This window comes from Aphanomyces astaci (assembly GCF_000520075.1).
Source record: "Aphanomyces astaci strain APO3 unplaced genomic scaffold supercont1.814, whole genome shotgun sequence".
NCBI classification, from domain to species: domain Eukaryota; phylum Oomycota; class Saprolegniomycetes; order Saprolegniales; family Verrucalvaceae; genus Aphanomyces; species Aphanomyces astaci.
The window spans coordinates 1,547-2,187 of record NW_009799077.1 but is presented as its reverse complement, the minus strand read 5'-3'; the positions used below and the strand labels follow the sequence as shown (position 1 = coordinate 2,187).

At 56.0% G+C, this 641-nt stretch overlaps 1 protein-coding gene across 1 annotated transcript; it reads left to right on the top strand.

The window, feature by feature from the left end:
- Nucleotides 1-45: 45 nt before the first annotated feature.
- H257_19577 (hypothetical protein) lies at nt 46-477 on the top strand (the record flags this gene model as incomplete). The annotated part of the gene is made up of 1 exon (XM_009848711.1): nt 46-477. One exon carries the CDS (start codon nt 46-48, stop codon nt 475-477), a length of 432 nt encoding a protein of 143 aa, XP_009847013.1.
- Between the last annotated feature and the right edge of the window lie 164 nt (nt 478-641).

Here is a 641-nt window from a genome sequence, read left to right as displayed (position 1 = left end):
ACCCACCAACGCATCTTGTTCCAAAGCCCAAAGTTCACATCCACCATGACGCCCGAGTTTCTGGACTTGCTCACGACGTTGCTCGAGAAAGACCCGTCCCGCCGACTCGGCTATTTGAACGGCATCGCCGACGTCAAAGACCACGCGTGGTTCCGCGGCACCAACTGGGACAGCGTGCGAAAGAATGAGCTCGTACCGCCGATTCTGCCCAAACCCGCCGGGGACGACTGGGTCAACAACTTTGACCCGCAGTTCACGGAGCAGCCACATGCATTGAACGACGAAAAGCTCCACGAGGGGACGCTGAACTTGGCAAAGGAATTCGCTGGTTTTGACTACGTTCGGCAAATGTTATGGCCGTCCACCACACCCACCCTGCAGAATCACTTGTATTTACGGGTACTGGATGGGCACTTCGCGTGTCACCAACCAGCCCGGTTGTCAAAGAGCAAAGTCGATCCCGTCACTGGACGGTAGACAGTGGTGGATCCAAGCACTCCACTTTCCATCGTGAGTGGTTTATCACCTACGAACCATTCTCATCCTTTGCTGGTGCAGCCGACGGCCACCAACTCCATGTCATCGGCCGTGGCACAGTCCGACTCGAGGTCGCTGGCATCAACGATGACACATTAGTGATC